This window comes from Mus pahari, chromosome 5 (assembly GCF_900095145.1).
Source record: "Mus pahari chromosome 5, PAHARI_EIJ_v1.1, whole genome shotgun sequence".
Classification (NCBI taxonomy): Eukaryota; Metazoa; Chordata; class Mammalia; order Rodentia; family Muridae; genus Mus; species Mus pahari.
The window spans coordinates 82,001,463-82,020,834 of record NC_034594.1 but is presented as its reverse complement, the minus strand read 5'-3'; the positions used below and the strand labels follow the sequence as shown (position 1 = coordinate 82,020,834).

The window sequence follows — 19,372 nt, the reverse complement described above, 5'->3', positions numbered from 1 at the left end:
AATATTCCCTAGAGCACAACAACAAAAGGAAATGGACTCAGGGCTGGGCCTCCACTACCCATAACACACACCCCACAGGCCACTTCCCTGTCACACTGACTGTTTACACAGACAAACCAGAATTACTGCACAAGCAGCGAATTCTCTATAAAGTACTGTCACACAGTGCTCCACCATGAAAATCAGAGTCTACAGCATGAAACACTCAGGGAGTACTAGCCCCTTGCTTCTATTTTGTTGTTTGTGATAAATCCCTGGCTGGCCTCAAATTCTCTGCTTCAACCTTCCAAATTCTAAGATTACAAGCATTACAAACATGAGCTACAGCGACTGGCAAAAAATCAAAAAAACCAAACAACAACAACAACCACCTTAACATTTCTTAAAGAATAAAAAACATTAAACAAGCTAAAACAAACATACAACAGTTGCAATGCAGAAACGCTCCTAAGTACATGGATCCCAAACCATGCTCTTAACTAAAGAATTATGTAACTTAACCAAACTATAAAATCGCTTTTTGTAGTAGTCATGCTTGACTCCATACAAATTTAAATTATTTCCTAATTAAATGTGAAAAGTGGTGAATAAGTAGACTACAGCTGCACTAAAGTGAATGATAAATTCAAAATACGTATTTTCCTCCACTTATAGTCCCCAATCCAATACTAAAAGAAATTATTTGAACCTGAGAGGATTTCTTCTTTGGGGGTTTTAAAAGATTTGGTTTTTTTTTTTTTTTTTACAATGTAAATATTACAAAAAATAACTTTTCTAAATAGCTCTCAAATACTATCTTTTCAACTATGTATCCTTTTTGAAATCCAAATACTATCTTTTCAACTATGTATCTTTCTTGAAAATCAATCTTATCTAGTAATAAGAATGTAAGAGTACTCTCTACCCTGTGGGCTTTAAGTATAAAATCAAAAAGCCCCAAACACAGAAAGACCCCCTTTCCTGAAAATAAAAAGTCATGACTTAGTGTTAAAGAAAACTGTGCTAGCCTGATAATGTGTTCAAAATAGTCTGAATAATTTTGCAACTTACTCTTAGTGCAATCACTACAACCTGGAAAGGAAGTCACTCTCCCTCCTTTTATAGAGGGCACTAAAGCTCAGCTTCGGGTTGGCTGGTTGCTGTCTCAGGGCTGGAATGTAAACCCCTCCCTACTAGAGATCATGCTCCCTCACTCAGCTCTACAACCCCAGCCTCCCATCCATCTCCAGAGTAAAGAAGGGAGTGCAGGAGTGCAGTGGCAAGAGCAGTCTTCCCCAGCTGGAGGAAGAGCACTTACTTTCTATACCCGGACCCCAGGAGAAACCCTCTGCACAGGAAATCATATACTTTACTTTGCTAGTCACCTGCTAACTAAAATAGTTACCTGATTGTAAAAAGCCTCTTCCAACAGTGTTTTATATCACAACTGATGCTTGTATTCCTTGCTGCAGTCAAGCAAACCAAGCATTTCACCTGGAGGACATGGCTAGTCCTGCTCCCACCTCCATCTGGAGATGCTGTGCTACATCTGTTTCCCTTAGACCACCTAGGAGGCAGACCTGACTCAAATGCTAATGAAGACTACTTTTAATAAGTGAGAAAACCTCAGGGAAGGCCCACCAACACTTCACTGTGAGATATATTCTAGCAATGGCCTAAGAAAACAAATGCAGTATATATTACTAATGAATTTTAGATATGATTTCTAGCTGACAGAATTAGCTCATCCTTATATTTCATCCTTTGGAGACAGAGGAAGGATCCCCCAGTTGGAGGCAAGCCTAAATTACAGTGTGAAACCGTCTCAGAAACAACAAAACACTACTCCTTTTCGCTGTCCTCTCACATACACATCTTAGCATCTAATACAACAGAATCTGGTATCCAAACTTCTAGGTAGCTGCTCTCTATGCACTCTGACACAAATACATTCAGATTTTCTTCGACAAGTAAAATTTAAACTAAAACCCACTGTAAAATTTTCTTTCTCAAGCTCCAGCACAACTCATACGTTATCTGTACTGCAAACTGAGTAGAAATAATAGGTCGGTCAGGGACAACACAGACAAACTGCACATTTACGGAAAAGGGGACAATTTCACAAGGTTTTTTTCCCCCTACTAAATTTACTAATTTTAGTAGGTAAAGGACTTGTGGCCACTTAATTTTGATAAGTTCAAGTATGGCTTATGAGTTTAAGTGACACTAAGACACAGGATCTTTAATTCAAATGTTAATACTATTAGTCAGGTCAATCAACCAAGCTTCAAGCATTAAGAACAACCAAAAGAGCTACTACACAATACCAACCACTGTAGACTACCACGATAACCAATGTGGTTTGTTTCTAATACCTCTGCATCGACAGTTAGGGGAAAACCTTCCAAAAGTGGTCAGCAAACGCCCATGAATTGTGTCAGTGCCTATAAATCATTCAAACACAGGAATAAAGCTAGTTCCTAAAGCCACAGAGGGTTTTTGTTCCAGAGGGTTTTTGTTCCTAAGTCTTTATGGTTTATCTTATTGATAACAGGAAGAGAACTGTGTTTAACATTTGGGGTTTGCAGCTATTTTTCACGTATGAAAACTCTAACAAAGAACTGTACACATCCTAAGATACATTAATGAGTACTCCCACTACTGTTCCTTGGGCCTATTTGTGAGCTATATACAAGTATAATGGTCTATTGAGGCTGGGAAGAAAGTGAGATTTATGTGCAAGTCTCCTAAAAGGAGGCCCAATACTCAAGTTTTTATATAATATACAGAATCACCCAAACCCCATTTTAAAAGCTATGAGTTGCCACTTCTAAGAGTAAAACCACATTTGTTTATTCCTGTTTCTCTGATGTGGACTAGTAAGCGCACTCTCTGGATAGCTGGTGGACTTGTCACCAACTCACACTGTCCATGGTTAAGACACTGTGTGCTGGACTTCACCCTCAGGGCACAGAATATAAAGCTGTCATTCAAGTTTTATCCATGAATGTCATTAGTTTAAAAAAATTAAAGAAATCCACTTTATAGTTATTAGGTACAATTCTAAAGCTAGGTACGGTATTCTGAACCAGTATACCTTAACAAAAAATTGAGTTCGGGTTTTTCTTCGTCCACTGAAGGCTAATAGGCTTCCCTTGGTCATAAACACTAAAAAAGATAAAAATGGTTCCTAAGCAATGAAAAGCTGCATAGCTGCAGCCAAAGTTACTTCCGGGGCAAGTTAAATGCAGCCCCACGAAGTTCTCCTTTATCAGGTCTAAGTCCCCACCAGCCTTGGGCCCACGTGCTTCTCCACCTCCACTACCAGCCCTTCAGCCAGGCTGGGGCCCGGGCGGGGCAAGGGCGGAACGGCGCTGGTCACGTGCGCTGCGCGGCCGCCATCTTGCCGGGCGGGGGAGGGGCAGCCCCGGCTCGCTGCTGTCTGCGGGCCGCGACCATGCGCGACCCCAGCGTCCTCGGGAGGACCCCGCGCCTCCACGAGCGGCCGGCCTGCGCTCCAGCCCGCTCCCTGCAGAATCCCGCCCGCGCCCTAACTTCTGTGCACTTAGGTCACCGAGGGCCGAGCAACAGCTGGGCTGGACCGCGGGAATCCGCACTTTAAAAAGCCCACCTGCACCAGCAGCCTCAAGAATGACAGCCTGTGAGCAACAAGATCCGCTCAAACGTCAAGTCCAAAACTGCGTCAGGTGGAGGACTTGGGGAGCCACAATAACCCACACACACACCTCCAAAAGGTGAGATCTAAGTTGTTTCATCAGATAGAAATGGTTTGTTCATCAACCCTAAACAACTACCGGAGAAATACCACTCGCTAAGCAATAGCCCCAATGTCTCGCGCTTAGTACATTAATCCCTGTAGCATTTATTCCCTACTCCCACTTCCTGAGAAGTGATGATGTGCTGAAATTAGTGGCAGGATGCCCAATCTCCTTTGTCCACTCCTCCCAGCACTCACTGGTGGCCAGAAAAGGCCATGCACTGCAGTCAAGCTAAAAATCTCATTACTCTGATTAGCACATATCTACCCTCTCCATCTGTTTTACAGTACCACATTCAAAGCAACATGAAGGGAAAGGAGACCCTCACAGTTAAAACTCTGCAATTAGTGCTGTACCTGTGTTGATATACTATGAATGGGATGATGTAAATTGTTCCGTTGTGGGACATTTTCATCAGACCAAATTCAAGGTTATCTTACATTGTCATAAGAAAACATGTCCCCGAACTCATGCTCTCTTCTCGAAATTTAACAGCTCTGTGTGTAGATTTTTCAGGGAGATTTAGTGCATAGGCTGAAGGGTGAATTAAGCTTTTATCATCATTACACATACGTGTGTGCTGGTAGTAGAGACACTACTACCAATGGTATGATTTTACAATCATCAAGAAAATGAAAAGTATTAGTTTTATTACATCTGGGTTTTGTTAAGATTTATAAAAATAAAACATGAAACTTGTAATTTCACAAATGCCTCATGGAAAAAAAAACAACAAAAAAACAAAAACAAAAAAACCCTTAGTACTCAGCCTACATTATCTCTAAGGCCCTTTGAGGCCCTATCCTAAACGCCCTCGGTTCTTCGGTAATGAGTCTATACAATCATTAGTGAAACATACTGCTGATACATGTTAACTTTCAAGCGAGGAGGAAGGGAACCCCCCCCCTTAAGGTGGAAAAGCATGGCATCCAGATCAAATATGACCAACAGAAATAAGGTCTTAATCTACAGTTTTTACTGCAATTGAAACATATCCCCATTAAATCGCCATTCTTAAGTGGTTTATTGGGCCTAATTAAATTGCTTCCAAGACTAAAAATTCTTTAAAGTTTTCGACAAGTAGAACCCTATGTACTAAATGTGTCTTAGTAACTCTTTTAGACAACATTAATGCCTAACGACCTAAGAAATCACCAGACCCCAAATCTGAAGTAGAAATCAAGCCCCATAGGAAAGCTTGTTTGGTTGTCTGTTAAAGGGTTAGCCAAGCCATCCCAAGTCTTTACCTAGATGAACGATTTTGTACTTAGGTCAGCCAATTCATAGGTCTCCATAGAATACACATACACACACACACACACACACACACACACACTCCCAGTGAATACAAAGTTCTCCGACTAAAAGCCAAAAGACGTATTCAAAACCTTAATTAGCACACACTAAGTATGAAAAGTCCCTTATGCCACAGTAACCTGGCAGTGCCAAGGGGTAAGGCGGTTTTAAACAGGCTGAGACTAGGAAACAGCCCACCCAGGGCTAGACAGATGGTTGGTTGACAGCCCCAAGAGCTTGGCTTTTCCCCTTGCACCTAGCACCCAAATACCCAAGCCCAAAATGTCCAAAGAGCCTCCTAATTCTGAGGTCTAGGGTCAGGAGCTTCAGTCTTCCGTGATAACTCGTGCACATTAGAGAATTCTAGAGCATTCTGTTATGGCGGATGGCTCAATGTGCATGTGGGTGACTGGAAATGAGCCACCCAAGAAAATGACGATGACTACCCAGGGCTGAGGGCTGCGGAGTGGTTATTCCGAGACACCTGCATGAGGATGGGGTCAGAGCTGGATTCCGAGGCCCCCGAGGCGGAGGCCGGAGCTGCGACTGCTGCCACTTCTTCGCACCTCTGAGCACCTTACCTGGGGCCTGGAGCCCGCAAAGTTGCTGGGCTCCACCTCCGCGTCCTCCGGCTCCACCCGGAGTGCGCTGCGGAGCCTCTCCAGGTGTTCCCTCAGGGTGACCCGCTGGTGGAAGGAGAAAGCCGGGTGCAGCGAAGCCATGGTGAAGAGCAGCAGCAGTTCCTCCTGGGCCCTGAAGCCGAGCCCGCCTCCAGTCCCGAGCTTGGCGCAGCCGCTGCCTTCCGGGCCGGGGCCGTCCTTCTCCGCGTCCTGCTCGCCATCGCCACTCGGCTCGTCCTCCACGCTGCCCCGCGAGCCCTCGGCTCGAGTCGCGCGCAGGCTCCTGAGCACCGCGTCCACCTGGGGCAGGAGGCGGTGCAGGCGGCCGGCGGCCTCTCTGTTCTCGGAGCCCAGCAGCGCTAGGTATACGATGAGGCGCGAGCGCACGGCGGGCTCTCGGAAGTCGGCCAGCGACCCTGGGTCCGAGAGGCCGTTGGCCTTAGCCTCCGAGTCGCGCAGGTAGTGGTAGTCCTTGCGCGCCAAGTCCTCCAGGCACGAGCCGAGAAAGCGCAGCTCCAGCGGGTTGCACAGGTCCAGCAGCCCGCACATGAACTCCAGGCGCTGCGCCGAGCCCAGCACCAGCCCGAACCACTCATACACCCGCTCCTGTTCGCGCAGCGCCGCCGCGTGCCCGCCGCCGCCCGGCATGCCCGCGCCCGCCGTCGGCTCGCTAGCAACAGGCGGCTCGAGCCCCCGGGGCGGCGACGGCGACGACGGCGGCGGCAGGAGTCCCCGCGGCAGGCCCGTGGGCGGCGGCGGCGGCTGCGGGCGGCAGTCGCGGCGGCGGCGCAGCGGAGCCTTTGCGCCCGGCCGCGCGTCCGCCTCGGGCTCCTCCGCGTCGGGCGGCGGCTCGCTGGGGTGCGTCGACTTCGGTGGCAGCTTCATCCTCAGCATCCTCAGCTAAGGCGGTGCGGACATGCGAGCGAGGGAGCGGGGGCGGCGGGAGGAGCCGAGCGCCCGGGCGGCGGCACGGCCGTCAAGAACGTTGCCCCTCCATGCCGCCGGGGCGGGCCGGGGGCGGGTCTCGCCGACCGGGGAGGGGGGGCGGTGGCCGGCCGGCAGCTTCGTCGCGGCCGGAGGCGGGGCGTGCCCGCGACGGCTCCTCCCCTGGGCTCCGTGCCCGCTGGGGAGTCCAGTGCGGGAGGAGCAAGTCGACGAGCGCGTCCTCCTTCCGCCTTTCCGCGTCCGCACGGGGCTGGCGGTGACGGCCTGAGCCGTTCCCTCTCGAGCCGGTGCTAGCAGAGCGGCTTGGCGAGGAGGAGGAGGAGCAGCGGGGCTGGGCGGAGACGCTGGCGGGCTCCGCGCACTGCACCCCAGCCAATCAATGTTTAGATCTGGCGTGACGCGCGCTTCTCGTTTGCCCCTCCTCCCCTGCCGGGAGCCGCCCTCTCTTGGAAGCCACGCCCACCTCCTGCTTTGCTGCAAGGCTCTGGCACATCCCGCGCGGTCCTAATGCTTGATGGTTCCATCAGACTGTGGACGTGGGTTTGGGACTTTCGGACCACGGCGAGGTGAGCTCGGCCCGGAGCGGCAGAAGTGGGCGAGGTTCGCGTGGGAGAATGGACATCGACTTAGTTTTTTTCTTGAGAGATGTGGCGGTGCCATGGCTGCAGACCGTCTTCGCATCAGCCACCGCCCTGGATCACGCCGAATGGGTTCCCAGCCCCTGCCGCCTCGTGAACTCCGCCAAAGTCAGCCACGGGACATTACCATATTCTAAAACTTCACCTGGACCGTTGGTGTGAACGCTGGGACGAAGATCCGGGAGTTAGGTCAGGATGTAGCAGTGGTCTGGGGCGGCGAGCGCCCTTGCTCAGGCTGGCTGCAAGGAGCTGCTTTGGACCGGGTATCCGGCTGAGGGGACCCTGTTGCTGGGGGTGCTTGGCCTAATGGTTGCGGCTGGCTTGCAAGGTTAAGTTTAAGAACGCCCTCCTGCCCCAAATCCATGATTTGCGCAATCACTTATTAGTTACATTTTAGTTCCTATCCGTGAACATTTGGAATTCTTGTGCTGGTGTGAATTTCCTGTAACTCTTTTAAACAATTTAATAAGTTACTGTCTTGGCAGGGTTTTAGGTTTTTAAGCGACATTACATTTTTAAGGTTTGGAGACACCCCCACCCCATGACTCTCTTTCAGTGATATGTATAGCTCAACCATAAAAATCAGTTTAAAAACCAAGCCAACCCAAGGGGCCATGATTCCTCTCAGAGCCATCAGGACTATCCTTCTATGGCTGTCTCACTTGTGCTGTAGCCTGACTGCCTGTCAAGAAGGAGTTCTTGGCATGCTGTTTGTCAGTCCATGGCTGTAAATAAATATAAATCTGTGCTCAGGGGCAGGGGAAACAGGATGATGATGATGATTTGAGGGTCCATAAAAGTAGTTTCTTTGTGAGTTTGTTTTTTTTTTAATTTTCCTACAGTTTTAAATAAAGAACTTATACCACATAACCTAAGTAGGAGCGTGAGAAAATTAAATTCCACACTAACCCTCTCTGAGAGTGTTGGGACATCTACAGAGTGTATAGAATCGCCTTTATCTCACAACTCTGCGGCTTTATCATTTAGGATAAGGCTGAGTTGAACCCTAAATCAGCTTCCGTGATAAAACTGAGAGATAGGGAATTACTCAGTACATTTTATACTGACAGATGTAAGTGAAAGCTATTCTGACATGTAGTTTTCTCTTTCCTGTGCTTCTTGGATGTAGCTTAAATAAAGTAAGCCTCAGCTACTATCCTCGAGTCTCCTGTGCCTGCCTGATCCCTTAGGCACGTTTCTGAAGCTTGGGATGAAATGCTTTGAGCAGAATCGTGAGGAGCCCCCCCCCACCCCCCTCCCCTGCCACATTCCCAACTTTACTTCCACGCCTTATGTAATGAGCAAATACTCCACTTCCAAATTGATTTTTACATGTGATCCCCACTATGGATTTTTAATCTTTTAATTTTCTATTGTATCAGTTATTTAATCTAGACTCACAACACCCAATCCACGTTTTTATCAGAATTAAATTAAATTTGCAACTGGTAATAATGATTTCCGTCTCTCTAGCTTGGCCAGCATTAGAAAACACAGTTGATAGTAACACTTATAAATAACATGTACTATACTTCAATTCAGGTTATCCTCCACCAGCTTGATGGTTTGTCCCCACATGGTGTTGTTTCAGGGCCCTCTCTCTACTCTGCAAATCACACCCACACACACACATCTAAGTGTTTTTTTCCACCCTGTGATTAGTGACAGAACACAGGGAGCAAGGGTGAAGGATGGCTGCAGCACTCACCCTCAAGGGAGAGAGCCCAGGGCAACATGGGAGTGTTTAACTCGGGAGAGCTACCCTCATGATTCTGATGACTCTTTAGAAATATGATCTGCCTGGTTGCAAAAGCATGCTCTAAATTTTATGTTCCATGTGTAATCAAATCACATGGGCTATAGGAGTGTCGAGTGTGGGGTTTGTATCCAAATTTTTCATACTGGGATTGTGATGGCTAAACTTGTTTGTCAGAGGCTTGCTTCTGAGCCAGTCGTGAGAATAATTCTTACAAGAACTGACGGGGGGGGGGGGGGGGAGACCCTCTCTTATGTTATGATGGCACCTCTCTAGGGAGGGCAGCACCTGCCAGCAAGGGGGCCAGATTAGAAGTGATCGGAGGGAAAGCTGCTGTTCTTACCTGCCTGCCTTGCCCCGACCCCTTTCTCCCACTGCCTCCTTCCCTGATGCCTTAGCCCAGTTTTACCCTTCTAATTGCTGAAGATCAGCAGCTGGACCTCGGAAACATTTAGCTCTGTATACTGAAGCTAGTAGGTTCTCAGCCTCTCTAGCATGTAGACAACCATTGTTGAACTACCTACCCCATACGGTATAAGCAATCTAACAACTTCTCTTGTAAGGTATTCTATTGGCTCTGTTGCTCTGGAGAACCCTGGCTAGTAGAGTTAGCCCAAGGTACTATTGTGTCTTGTCTTTAGATGATCTTGATAGACATTTAGTAAAACATGAAAGATGCTATTATTCTTAACATCCAAGTATGTATTTCTCTGCAAAAAAGAGAACTGGTTTCAAGGGAAGGTCGCACTTTGGATTTGATGCTGGTAATGATAGAAAGGACTTTTAAATCCTACCTTTTGCAACTAAATTACAGAAAGTAATTTTACCTAAACCCCAAATACTAATTCAGAATAGACTGATATACTTAACATTATCCCTCTGTCAAAAAAAAAAAAAGTGTATTTAGGGTCTGGAGAGACGGTTTCTCAGTTAGGCGTGTGTACTGCTCTTGCAGAGGGTCTGAATTCAGGAGTTGGGTTCCTATGACCCACATCAGGAAGCTGTTGCTGCCTGTGACTCTCTAGCTCCAGGGGATCTAGGAACTCTGACTTCCATGGGCAGCACCCTCAGGTGCACAGGCAGATGCGTACCCATAACTTAAAGGGCTCTATATGCAAGTCTTTTACTTAGCCAAGGTGTTATCTGAAACAGCCAGGTGATCCATCTCTAAAGTTTGTTCTGTAAGTCATGAATATTGACCTATTGACTTTCAAACATGTTTTCCTGTTTCTTACTCTGAATTCATTCATTCTCATTCTCCCTCTCTCTCTCTCTCTCTCTCTCTCTCTCTCTCTCTCTCTCTCTCTCTCTCTTCCTCCTCCTCATCTTCCCTCTCCTCTTCCTCCTCTTCCTTTTCTTTTTCTTCTGAGACTAAGTCTCATTATGTTAGCTAGGCTGACCTTGAATTCACAAGGAGTAGGGCAGTAAATGTGAGCCACCAAGCATCCTTGGCTGGGATATAAATGTCGGTTAACTGGCCATGCCTTTCTCAACTTTATATTTTACCAGCTGCTAATCTGTTCGTCCCATTTAGCACACAGTAAATGTTCATAAACAATTATGAAATAAATGAGTGGACAGTAGAACAGAAGTAAAGGCCAGAAGCTTAAGGGCATTCGAGTTCATGTCTAGTAGGAAAGACAAAATGTGTATACCAGCATCTTCAGGCCAGATCTGACCAGTTCCCTTCCCTTCCTCCACTTGCTGAAGTTCCATGTCCACTCTTGATCAGTCTCTGGGTCCAAAAGAGTAGAGTCAGCTTCTTCAGAGTTATAGGGATCCATAGAAAAGGCATCAAGGGCTGTTGCAAAGGAGGAAGGGAAGCATGGCTCCCACAGAAGCAAATTCATATGTCAACATCATTGTACTTTAGTGTGCCCTTTTTCTCATTTAATTGTCACAAGTACATTTCTAAAATAATTTTCTGTTCAGTTGGGCCATACACATCATTGTATATGGATGCTAGTTTTTTAAAGTATATTTAAAGGTTGATCAACAGATCTTGGAAGTAACACAGGCAAATTATTTATTGATACAACTTAAGGAAAAAACTACATATTAAAATTTAAAAGATAAGGGTTTTTTTTTCCTGGGTTTCTAAAAATACAGTGCAGTTTAGGAAAAAAAAAAAAAAGCAAAAGTCACAAGCACTGTTTCTGTGACCTTATTTTCACGGGTAGCTTGGGACTGTGCCCCAAGTGTGGTAGGGACTCTTTACTGGAAGCCTCTCCTTGGGTTGAATTCAGAGTCTCCCTGGAGTTTTGACTCTGTCAGAAAGATTCCTGGGCCTATTCCTCACCAGGATAACTGTGTTCTCAAATACTGTATATTGATTTTTTTTTAAATTGAAATCCACGACCTTAAGAGACAGTTAAAAAATAAATTTGATACTAATATGGTTTGGTCTGGAAATTCCTCAAACTAGTGACTTCTATTAGGAATTCTACTTAATTTGAAGTAGGATATGTCACAAGAACAGATAAACTCTAATTTAACAAGTGTGGGGAAATTTCAGTATAACAACAGTATAGTAATATTAATAGATTTTAAAACTCTTAACCCATGGGAGTAAAAAAAGAGTCTGTGTGCCCCTCCTGGGAGAGTGCTGAAGAAGGAGACATTTTGTAACTGTCAGTTGTAGTCATGGTTCTGACCTGCTTACTATTGGATACAAAGCTACCTGGAAACAAAATACATGTTCTCCCTCACCTCAGCTGAGAGCAGAGAAAATAGAAGCTAGAAAGAGAGAGGGCTCGGCAGTTAAGAGCACTTCTTGCAGAAGACCTGGGTTCAATTTTTATCGCCCACATGGTGGCTTACTGATAAAACTACTCCATAACTGATCAAACTACCTCTGCAGGTACCAGGCACATGGAGCACAGACAGACATACAAAGACATGCAAGTAAAACATTTGTATAAGTAAAATAAGTAAATTAAAAAACTATTTTAACACAAAGAAAATGTATTTTATTGGAATAAATATAATGGACGCCATCAAAGCCATGATGCCACAGCTAATATTAGCAGTAATGGAACATTAATATTTCCTTTGTCATGTCAATAGTGCTACTACCAATACACATATCTTGTATACTTGTCAAAATATGTATAATGGATATAATTATGTGGAAATATGATTAACCCAGACATTATCTTTCTTTTCTTTTCTTTTCTTTTTTTTTTTTTTTCTTTTCTTTTTTCTTTTTTGTTTCGTTTCGTTTTTCGAGTCAGGGTTTCTCTACATATCCTGGAACTCACCCTCTAGTCCAGGCTGGCCTCGAACTCATAGAGATCCACCTGCTTCTTCCTTTGGAATGCGGGGATCAAAGGTGTGCGCCACTACCACCTGGCATTTATTTAGGACTTTGGGGCATTATGTAGGAGGATGTGAACATTTTAAAATATGTAAAATTATTCACATTATCAAAACAAATACAAGGAGGGTACTGTTCTAGATAGAAGGATCCTCAAGAAATAAAACAACTAAATGTAATGCCTGATTTTATTGGTTCCTTGAATTAAAAATGTAAAAGACATTTGGGAGATAATTAGATAATTTGGATATGAGCTTACTAGATACTTTTTGCCTCAGTGCTGACTTGGGTGAAATAATGACATTGTGGCTTCTAAGTAAGCCCCGTCTTCAAGGAGTATGTGGAGAAACACTCAAGACTGAAATGCTGTGATACCTATAATTTATCTTCAGGTAGCTTAGGAAAAAAATTAATGAACAAGGCAAAGTAAATGTCATATAATATTCATAATCTAAGAGAGGTGAACAATGTACTGTTTTGGTTTTCTGTTGGTATGAATTTTTTGAAAATAAAATGGAAAAACTAGAGATCCAAGTACACATCCAAGGGACTCATGAAGACAGTAGAGTCAGGCACCACACACAAGGCTCTAGTCCGTCACTCTCATCCCTGTGATTATAATGCAGCTGAAGTCTTCCTACCACTTAGTCATCTCATAGTCATTGACACGTGACAACATAATGGATTCTTGACCAATTTGTGATGATTCTGCTGTAATAAGCCCATGGTGCTGCCAGCTATATAAAAGTACAACGCATACAACTATATAGTGTGCACAAGACTTAGTGATGATAAAGGATTGCTACTGGTGCACATAGACTGTGTGTTGTCATTATTTTGGGATATCCTACTTAAAAAGAGTACTGGGCACACTGGCACCAGACTGTTCGGAATTGGTTCTAATACTTTGTCTTAATTCTGCTTCCAAAAGCCACTTCCAGATCTAAGGGTCCCTACCTCCAGCTGGCTTCAATTGATAATAAAGAATTGCCATACAGCCAATGGCTGGGCAGAAAGACAGAGGCAGGACTTTTAGATTTCACAGCAAGAACCTGGGGTAGGAGAAGAGGAGACTCATCATGGTAGAAAAGCCGAGGGATTAGACAAAAGAACCGCAGGGAAGAACTAAACCAGCCATGTAAGAATTGAGAAATTCCAGGGCCACTCCCCTGTTTGGGTGTGGGATAGCAAAGATGAAATTTTGATTTAGCAAGTTGACTCTGGAAAGTTGGAGGGGAGAATGTATGCTAGCAGCAGGGAGATTTATAAGTGCCCAGCCATTGAGCTAGTCAAGGTATATCAATATTAACTGGTGTGTGTGTGTGTGTGTGTGTGTGTGTGTGTGTGTGTGTGTGTGTGTGTGTGTGTGTGTGTGTGTGTGATTTGTGAATCCAGAGAGCTCTTGAGCAGGTACAGTGTGCACACAACCCACCAGGAGCCAAAGTGGTTTAACTAATTCACCGCTACACCAGACTTCATGTTTATTATGTGTCTTGGTTGTGCCAAGAAGCCCTTTATCTGAATGAGTGCATGCCATGGTATTCAAACATGAACATCAGCTAACCCTGCATTTATCTTTGTTGTTAAGTCACGCTTAGCCACAGTATTAAATATGCAAGTAAAGCTGCTTAGTTAACTGGTTTTGTAAATGGAACAAAGCATTATTCAAAGTCCCTTCAAAAGGAAGATACAAGATTTATAAAGGGGCTTAAAAACTTGATGCAGAGCTGTTTTTCTGAATGTGTTATCTCAAGTTTATTGACCTTTCAAAAACTTACAAAGTTAAGTTGGTCAGAACCAAATAAATGGTCATGATTTGCAGACTCACAAGGTGTCCCAAGAATAAGTTTGTTAGTGTGTTACAAAGGAAAGCTGAGACAGCCAAGTCCAAGCAAGGTCATTCCCTGCAGAAACCTTAAGGGATGCTGCAGAAAATTGCATTACACAAAAGCATGGTGGAGTGCCAAGAGGATGCTTTCCTGCCTGGGCTATTAGAATTAAATTGCCTTCATTACTTGATTGTTTTATCTGTCTTCTTTCAAAAGAGATGCAGAAGGCTGCTTATCATCTGAAGCTGGGAAATGGGCAGCACACACACATGCTAAGGTTGATGACAGTCCTCAGTGTGCCCCTCCCACAGCCTTGCTAGAACTTTCTGCCACAGGAAACACCCAGTCTGTCCTGGAGAAGACTTCCTTCTTTCTTTTACTTTCGTAAAAAAGTCTTTCCTCGGTCCAATTTTCACACTAATTCAGAATCAGTCTTGACCAAGACTCCAGTTTGCTTTTGAGTTACTTTGGGGAATGGCAACAGGCTTCCCTGTTACCTTCACCACAAGGCTATCCCCACATTGGACTTGAATAGCATTCTGTTTTACCAGATCCTTATCATTGAGTCAGTCACTACTCCCCCTAGAGTATTACCAACTGGGATAAGTGACCTACAATCATGACTCAGCCTGCTGTTTGTGTTCTCTGAAATTTAAATTTATACATCATATCAATGTAAATAGTATTGATCCCAATCATTACCATAATATTACTACAAATTGGAACAAGTTGAGACTGTAGTTTAGTTGAAAGAATACTTCTCTAGCATGCAGGAAGACCTGGTTTAATTCCCAGGGTTCTATAAAATCTAGTATAGTGATGCTTAGCTGTAACCCTGCACTTGGGAGGCAGGAGGACTAAATTTTCAATATTATCCTCAGCTACATAGCAAGTTTGAGGCCAGCCTAGGATATATGAACCCCTTCCCCTTTCTTTTCTTGAGATGGGATGTTTTAGTTAGGGTTTTACTGCTGTGAACAGACACCATAACCAAGGCAATTCTTATGAAGGATAACATATAATTGGAGTTGGGTTACTGGTTCTGAGGTTTGGTCCATTATCATCAAGGCTGGAAGCATGGCAGCATCCATCCAGGCAGGCATGGCACTGGAGGACCTGAAAGTTCTACATCTTGTTCCAAAGGCAAATAGTAGAAGACTGGCTCCTACTTGGCTAGAAGGAGGATCTCAAAGCCCACCCCCACAGTAACACACTTCCTCCAACAAGGCCACACCTACTCCAACAAGGCCACACCTCCTATTAGTGCCATTCCCTGAACCAAGCATATTCCAACACAGGGTCTTGCTTTGTGGGCCAGACTAGCGTTGGAACTCAGCATGTAGAACAGGTTGACCTTGAACACACAGACATCCAAGACTTGCCTCTGCCTCTGAAGTGCTGAGACCACACCAAGCCTGAAACTCTATTTTATAAAAATAGTTGGAAAAAAATTAAATATATAGTTTTAAATGTCATGTATCAATTTTATAGAAATGTGGCAAACATTTACACAAAGAAAATACATAGTAAAGCTGGGTGTGGTGGCACATGCCTTTAATCCCAGCACTGGGGAGGCAGAAGCTGGCAGATTTCTGAGTTCGAGGCCAGCCTGGTCTACAAAGTGAGTTCCAGGACAGCCAGGGCTACACAGAGAAACCCTGTCTGGAAAAACCAAAAAAAAAAAAAATACATAGTAGATTTATTTAAGACCTAAGTAAATCTGATTACTTTTAATTGAGATTATAATTACTTCCCCCCTCTCTTTACTTCTTCCAAGCCCTCTCATATGACTTGGTCTCTTTGGAATTCATGACTTATCACTGAGTATTATTACATGCATATATATAATCTTCTTGGCCTGGCCTGTACAGTGTTACTTGAATGTATAGAACTTGTATGTATAGGGCCCTGTGAGATGCCTCACTGGGGAGAAAGCACTTGCCCTACAAGCCTCATGACAGGAACTTTGAACCTGTGATAGGAGGAAACAACTCCTGAGAGTTGCCTTTTGACCTCCACATCTCACAATAATAATAAATAAATAAATGTACCCTCAAAATAAAATTGATTTTTAAATTATCCTAAAATACTTAAAGTCAGCCAATTTATTTATTTGGTAGGAAGATACGTTGTACACGTTAGTGGCTATCGTAATGAGCTGGAGCTGAGCTAACACGAGAAAGGCAAACATAGATTAGATTATACTTTGATGTATGTGCTTCGGAGTTTAGCGCTACCTGGGACGCTGATTTTATGATCTAATTCTACTTAAAACGTTAACAGATGTTTATTTGGTTAGTAAACCTTAAGTCAAGGTTCATTTTTTTTATAGGCTATAGTGCTATTTTCAACTTTCCATCAGTCTTTGCAATGCTGATAGAATTTTCATTCTAATTCTCAAAGATCTTAATATTTTTGGAAATTTTTCTCATGTGCTTTTTGTGAGATAGATGTAAGATGAGGAGTTTTTTATTTACCCAAGTCTACTGCTTCTCAAATTTAACTGCAAATATAAGATTAGGAAGCTTGTGATAGTGTCCTGGTTACCACTGAGATTTGGGTAGCCTAAAGAGCCACTTTGTTCTATGAAAAGACTAGGAAGTGATGTCAGAGAGTTAGAGGTGACTAAAGGACGTTGACCATGTTGTCATTTGCTGACCTCTGACCTCTGAGTCTGGGACACAGCTGATGACTCAGGCAAGCTAGTCACATGTAGGAGATGGTCACATGGTGCTACATTAAGACTAGTCACATGATCAACCTTCCAGAGCCCACCCTAGCACACTTTCTGCTTCAGCCAGTCCTTTGGCTGCAGGGTCTCACGAGCCTTTAAGGTTGTGGGATGGGGCTAGCTCCCTGCTTGCAACAGCTCTGGTAAAAGCTCCACCTCTGGTAGTCTCCCTGGATGGCACCTGCCTCCTGGACATCTATGGGGCAGATCTGTGCATGGATCAAAGGGCTCAAGCTCAGAGCAGCTCTGAGGATGAGAGTTACACTGATCGTCTGTTTTCCGCACCCAGCCCTCTCTGGCTGGTGTGTTTTCTACTTTGGTGACTTAAAGAAGTCACAGAAAGGAAGGAAATGACAGACAAGAAAAAAAAAAATCATTTCCTTAAAGGAAAGCAAGACTTCCTTAAAAGAGCAACCACAACGGTGTGAATGACCACATACTAAACGTTGAGCAGAGTGTCAATTTACAAGTGATTTTGTACAGCATCCATTCATCTTCGTCACACTCTTCTATTGTATAGATAAGGAAATGAAGACCGTGGGGGTGAGGCCATTTCCCCTAGGCGTTCAAACTCTGATTGGCAACCCCAAAGCCAAGCTTCAGTTACTATGCAGTCAGTGTCCATGACACTTTGAATGAACCCAAAGAGTTTAATGTTAACCCTGTGTTTCCTGACTATAAAAGCCATATGTATTCATTACTAAAAATTTAACTAACTAATATGGCAAAAAACAAATTAGGCACAATTTCTCTGCTTGAAGTTTACCACACATTTCATTCACTCCCCATGGTACTGGGGATTGGATTTGGGGTCTCTTGCAGGGTAGGAAAGTGCTCTAGCAATGAGTTGTACCCCACCCACAAGTCCTTTACAGTGTTTTTCTGTGACTGAGTTTTGTAGAAAGCTCTGAGGCCTTGCACTTGTGCTAAGTATTTACCATTGAGATGCATAACTGCTTTTTATGTTTATTTATTATGTGTGTGCTTGCACACATGCATGCCATGGCCTGCCTATGGAGGTTAGAGGTCACCTTGTAAGTGTTTCCTGTTTTCCTCTCTGGGTTCACTGAGCAAAACTCCGAGGCTTGGATATTGTAGAATACATGTTCCACTGTAGTTTGGATTTGCCACATTTTTCATTGAAAAACAGTTTCGAGTTTTAATTTTGGATTCTTCATAGACAATATATAGAAATATTATTGATTTTGGTGTGGTAAAGTTTTATTCTGCAACTTTATTGATTCCTTCAATAGTTCTAGTAGTTTCATGTGTGTGTGTGTGTGTGTGTGTGTGTGTGTGTGTGTGTGTTTGCGACTGTACATGCATGTGCACATGTGTACTCATGTACAATCATTCCTTCAGTTTCACATACAAGATCATAAATCTATGACGATGTTTTTTTTTCCAAGTTTCTCATTACGATGCCTTTTGTTTTTTGTCTTCCCTAAACTGTCTAGAACAAAGCAAATGGACGTGGCAAAAGCCAGCCCTGCTGCCTTAGGCCCAGTCTTACCAGGAGAAAAAATGTAGCGTTTTACTGTTGTGTGTGCATGTGTTTGTCTGTGTTTCTTTCCTTCAACATAAAAACAGCTTTCCTACTGGGCCACTGTCAGTAGACTCCCAACCATTTGTCAAGGTTGAGGACACCTTTCCCTTGAAGCTTTCTATGCCTTTCCCCTAATATTTGAAAAGTTGTAGTTTACATGTGTGGCTGATGTTGTGCATTTATGTTTGTGTACCACAGGAGTGCCTAGTGCCCTCAAAGACCAGAAGAACAGGGCATGGAATCCTCTGGAACTGGAGTTACAAATGTTTGTGAACAGTCACATGGCTACTGGGAATCAGTCTCTGGTCTTTTGGAAGAAAACACCCTGTCCTCTTAAATCCCTGAGCCATCTCTCCAGCTCCTGTTTTATTTTCTATTCCTAAATATGTTTTGAACTTCAGAGAAAATGCTTTCTGAGTCTGTTCACATGATGGTGTGCGTTTTAAACGCTATTTTATTAAATGGTGTATTGTGTTGCGACATTTCTGATATTAAAGCAGTCTTGCATTCCTGGGATAAACTTTAGTTGGTGTCTTAGTTAGGGTTTTATTGCTGTGATGAGACACCATGACCAAGACAACTCCTATAGAGACAACATTTCATTGGGCTGGCTTACAGTTGCAGAGGTTCAGACTATTATCATCAAGGGGGGAAACATGACAGCATCCAGGCTGGCTTGGTGAAGGAGCTGAGAGTTCTACATCTTGACCAGAAGGCATCCAGGAGACTGTCTCCAAGGCAGCCAGAAGGAGGGTCTCAAAGCCCACACCCACAGTGACACACTTCCTCCAACAAGGCCACACCTACTCCAATAGGGCTATACCACCTAATAATGCCATTCCCAGGGTCAAGAGTATTTAAACCACCACAGTTGATAAAATCTTTTTATACTATGTTTCACCTTGCTAATATTCTGCTGAGGGTTCTATTTTAATGA

At 44.1% G+C, this 19,372-nt stretch overlaps 1 protein-coding gene and 1 long non-coding RNA gene across 3 annotated transcripts in view; one reads left to right on the top strand and one right to left on the bottom strand.

The window, feature by feature from the left end:
- Zcchc2 (zinc finger CCHC-type containing 2) overlaps positions 1–7,082 on the bottom strand; it is a 46,710-nt gene extending 39,628 nt beyond the window's left edge. For both annotated transcript variants that reach the window (XM_021197781.2, XM_029538485.1), the window contains exon 1: positions 5,636–7,082. In XM_021197781.2, the coding sequence (XP_021053440.1) occupies positions 5,636–6,568 (933 nt within the window). In that variant the 5' untranslated portion in view covers positions 6,569–7,082. The remainder of the gene's footprint in view (positions 1–5,635) is intronic.
- Positions 6,930–18,917, top strand: LOC115064023. Its single transcript, XR_003843867.1, has 3 exons — positions 6,930–7,185; positions 8,245–8,329; positions 18,634–18,917. It is a non-coding gene; the product is annotated as an uncharacterized LOC115064023 (long non-coding RNA).
- Positions 18,918–19,372: the final 455 nt, after the last annotated feature.